Source organism: Atta cephalotes, assembly GCF_000143395.1.
Source record: "Atta cephalotes unplaced genomic scaffold scaffold00025, whole genome shotgun sequence".
Lineage (NCBI taxonomy): Eukaryota > Metazoa > Arthropoda > Insecta > Hymenoptera > Formicidae > Atta > Atta cephalotes.
In genome coordinates this window covers 2,225,055-2,229,204 of record NW_012130089.1, presented here as the reverse complement: position 1 = coordinate 2,229,204, position 4,150 = coordinate 2,225,055, and the positions used below count along the sequence as shown (strand labels likewise).

The following is a 4,150-nucleotide window of genomic DNA, read 5'->3' as shown; positions in this document are numbered from 1 at the left end:
GAGAGAGAGAAGGGAGAAGGAAGAAAAAAGGAGAATGGATAGAAAAAGTAGAAGCAATCCTACGCAGAACAATAAGTCATATCAAAACGACTTCAAAGTGATCATTAAAAGTCATTTTTCAATCATTTCCTATTCATTTTAATGTTATTTTGACGTGATCGTGACTTGTTCTACTTGAGATAGCAGTCTGATGATTATTATGAAAATTACACAAATTATTGGGTTATCCGGAAAGTTTATGCCGATGTTGAAGGAAAATTGAAACGCAGAAAATTTAAATTTTAGTATACATTTATTAAATTATATAGGTTAGTCGGCACGAACTTTCCGGACAACTCAATATAATGAAAACTAATCAAAGCGTGTAACATTGTTTACGCTAGGCAAATTGCGCCTCGTTTTGATGCAGATTATTCTTCTCATCTATATTCTATGTGCCTAATGTAATCTCCCTAAATTCTTCAGAGTGGAATTTTAATCTAAAGAGTGAAATTTCACTTTTAAAAATTAAAAATTCTATCACTCTTTTTTTTAAAGAGAGAAAATATGCAGATCACGCTGATTTTATGCGAGTCTGTACCTATAAATATCAATTGTTCAAATTGCTTTGAGAGTATATTCTTCCGATTAAAATTTAAAAAATCGATTTTTCTTGATTCTCTAAATTTCCCTTAAAGTTTATATTAATTTATCGGCTAATTAGAACTGCAATAAAGTATAACAAGCAAGTAGACACTAAAATATTATATATACTTACAAGAAAACCTCACGAAATGTCAAATTTTAATTTTAATGAAACTTCTTTAATGAAAGTATACACATAAAAAAACAGATGAATTTAGATAATACCAGTTGCGACGCAAAAATGAACGAAAGCATGTGTAAAATGATTTTCACTTCTTTCATCATATTTTAGAAATTTAAAATATAAAAAAGTTTTATATAAAAATTTTATAATAAAAATATCTCTATCTTTATTCATTAACATCAATAATATTTTTGAAATATAATTATTTAAAAAAATCTCTGCGAAAAATAATTATTGTTTAAAAATAATTATTTTTTAGAAATATTATTGACATGGACGGATAGAAATAATTTTATTATAAAATTTTTTGTAAAACATTTTTTATATAAAATTACTTGCTTCAGTCCCCTTCTATTATTAAAAATCATAATTTTGCCTTTTAAAATTTTGAAAATCAAATTATCATCGATATATATATCTCGAAACGAGAGTGAGTCAATCACTGGCCTAGTTTCCACCGAGGGTTTAAACTAAATCAGAATGTAAGAATCAACCAATTACAGTCGAGTATTCTCCTGTTACAGTCGACCGACAGAATGCTCGACTGCAGTTGATTGGTTCTTACATTCTGATCCGGTTTAAATTTTCGATGAAAACTAATCGTTCGAGTATCATGGGTGCGTCTTCACCATTTCTAACCTTCCGTACCTAACCTCACATCTTATGATAAACGTCGTATTACGGTTGCAACATGGATGTGGATACAGCGAGTGACAATACATCGATCGACGACAAGATAGATGACTTTTGCGAAAATCCCACGCGAGATGCATTAACAGAGGGTCTCATGAGTCTCCTGAAACCTACAGTGGACCAACTGGATGATAGAATTCGCGCTACAAGGTATCCACAATTTTCTCATTGCGATTCGTTGCAGGGCGTATGCCCATAAACTTCTCTTCGATGTCGCAGTCGCACTTTGTACGCTTGTTGTTTCTACAATATTCTTGTAGGATAAAATTTACTTTCCTTTTAAGCACAGAGAGAGTCGATACAAGTGTCATTTCATCTTTGCCACCGTTATTGAATGCCAAACAAGATAATGATTATGTCAACTGTGTTTTCTTAAAAGGAAAATAGTCATTATATCAAATAAAATAACATTTATTTTTATCTCATTCATTCATAGATTCACTTATATATTCTGTTGCATACAAAAATTAAGAGTTTATTTGGTTTACATATGAATATTATTTTTTATAGAATATGCCAAATTGAGCTGAAGCAACGGATTGAATCCCTAACAGAGGAACTTCAAAAAATCAACGAAGCATTGCAGTATCCACTAGACACAGATTCTTATGTAAAAAAATTAGTTAACGCTAAGCATAAGATTACTATTGTTAGCAACATTCTGCAAAGTACCCAAGAGTGCTTGAATAAAGTGCATCAAGCTGTTGAGAAGAGTACTGCCAAACGAAAAACACTACTAGATAATAGTTCTGCATATAACAACACAAGCATTGAAATTGATAAAGAAGAACCAGCTACAGCAGAGACTGATAAGCAACAATAATTTCCAATATTATTAATTAAACCTATGATCGATAACATATGACCAAATTGTTACTAAATAATTATTCATAAATTTTATAAGATTTTATTACATTTTTTCTTATAAATTATGGAGACCCCAATAGTTAAACTATCTGATGAGGAGCTCAATACAGTTTATGAGCCTTCTGAGGATTCGTATCTTTTGATGGACGCTTTGGAGGCAGATTTAGAGAGTCTACATGCGATGAAGCCAAGAATTTGTTTAGAGATAGGTAGTGGCTCTGGCATAGTTATCACAGCTTTAGCAATGGCATTAAAACGTCATAATGTTCAATTTATTGCGATTGATATAAATCCTGATGCATGTAGAGCCACGAGAAGAACTAGTCTGATTAATTCAGTCGATATAAATGTCCTTCAAATGAATTTATTAGATTGTATACGAATTAAATATACATTTGACATTATTTTATTTAATCCTCCATATGTAGTTACAGAATATAACGAAGTAATAGATGACAGACTTGTATTCAAAACATGGGCAGGTGGTAAAAATGGTAGACAAGTTATGGAACAAGTATTTGCTATTATTCCCAAAATCTTATCAGATGCAGGATTGTTTTATTTAGTTGTTATAAAAGAAAATGATCCTGAATATATATTCAGCACTTTCAAAAAATTAAATATGTCTGGTGAAATTGTTCATGAAAGGAAAATAAGAGGAGAACATTTGTATATTTTACGTTTTTGTAAAGTCAAGGAAACGAAAAGTTAGCACTACATATCAAGGATATAACATTCACAAGATATTTTAAAATATTTTAATTTTATGGAAAAAGAAAAGAGATATTACTTCAGTGATTATATGCTCTAAGTGTAATTATTATGGTGATAAATTACAGATAAATGAAAAAACTACATCTATTTGAATCATATTATATATTACATAGATAGTTGTAACATTTATATTATTTGTAAATCATTGTTATGTATTATATAATTGCAATTAATATATACAGGCATACTAATGTATTGCATAAAATAATAATTTAATTCCTTGTCTATGTATACTTTTATCTTTAGCAATAATTGTTCATTTAAGAAAGAAGTTGATAAATAGAAGCTAATAAAAAAAGAAGTCACATCTTTTTTACAAATATCCCATCGAACTTGAATTCCTCCTAGAATGATTATAAGAGTTCATTCTGGCTTTAAACACATTTTTTTCGTAAATAATGAATAAGAAGAAATAAGATATACAAAAATAATATTTAACATTTTAACAACAATATCACTAATTTATTAGATAAAGAAACGTTATATACTGTTATATTAAATATTTTTTAATTTTTTTGGTGAAAGATTAAACCTATGTGAAATGCTGTCATTACATTTTTTTAACTAAATTAAATTAATGGTATATAAAATTAAATAGTTAAGTTGAATGGTAAATTGAATAAACATAAAAATAGTTCAAGTTATATTACGATTGAATTAACTCATGTTAAATAAGTTAATTTTGAAAAACATTTTTATTAAAGCAGAATATCCCAATTTTTCTAAAAGTTGAATTTATTTCAAATGATAAGATAATTATAATATAATAATTATATTATATAGTATAATATAGTAAAGATTAACAGAAAAAATTGATATTTTATTTATAAATCATATCATATCAATAACAAAGACATTTCTTATTTATAATAAAAACTGATTTTTAATATTTTTACATATTATTTTTAGATATTTTCATATTTGGATGTATACTTATATTATAAAAATAACATATATATATAGAAGCTAAATGTGTTTCGTGAACATTGGCATTCTAAGAATGGATAT

General features: G+C 27.6%; 2 protein-coding genes across 2 annotated transcripts; both read left to right on the top strand.

Annotated features, from left to right (window-relative positions):
* The first annotated feature begins 1,499 nt into the window (after positions 1 to 1,499).
* LOC105620296 (SNAPIN protein homolog) lies at positions 1,500 to 2,324 on the top strand. Its single transcript, XM_012201800.1, has 2 exons — positions 1,500 to 1,651; positions 2,012 to 2,324. Exons 1-2 carry the CDS (start codon positions 1,500 to 1,502, stop codon positions 2,322 to 2,324), a joined length of 465 nt encoding a protein of 154 aa, XP_012057190.1.
* A 108-nt stretch (positions 2,325 to 2,432) lies between these two features.
* On the top strand, positions 2,433 to 3,080 carry LOC105620295 (hemK methyltransferase family member 2-like). Its single transcript, XM_012201799.1, has one exon. The coding sequence runs from the start codon at positions 2,433 to 2,435 to the stop codon at positions 3,078 to 3,080; it is 648 nt and encodes a 215-aa protein (XP_012057189.1).
* Positions 3,081 to 4,150: the final 1,070 nt, after the last annotated feature.

What these genes read in the sequence shown, in the direction of transcription:
- LOC105620296 (XM_012201800.1), top strand. Translation starts at nt 1,500, where the DNA reads ATGGATGTGGATACAGCGAGTGACAATACATCGATCGACGACAAGATA. An exon ending in GATAGAATTCGCGCTACAAG is followed by an intron (nt 1,652 to 2,011) that starts GTATCCACAATT and finishes TATTTTTTATAG; the next exon opens with AATATGCCAAATTGAGCTGA.
- LOC105620295 (XM_012201799.1), top strand. Translation starts at nt 2,433, where the DNA reads ATGGAGACCCCAATAGTTAAACTATCTGATGAGGAGCTCAATACAGTT.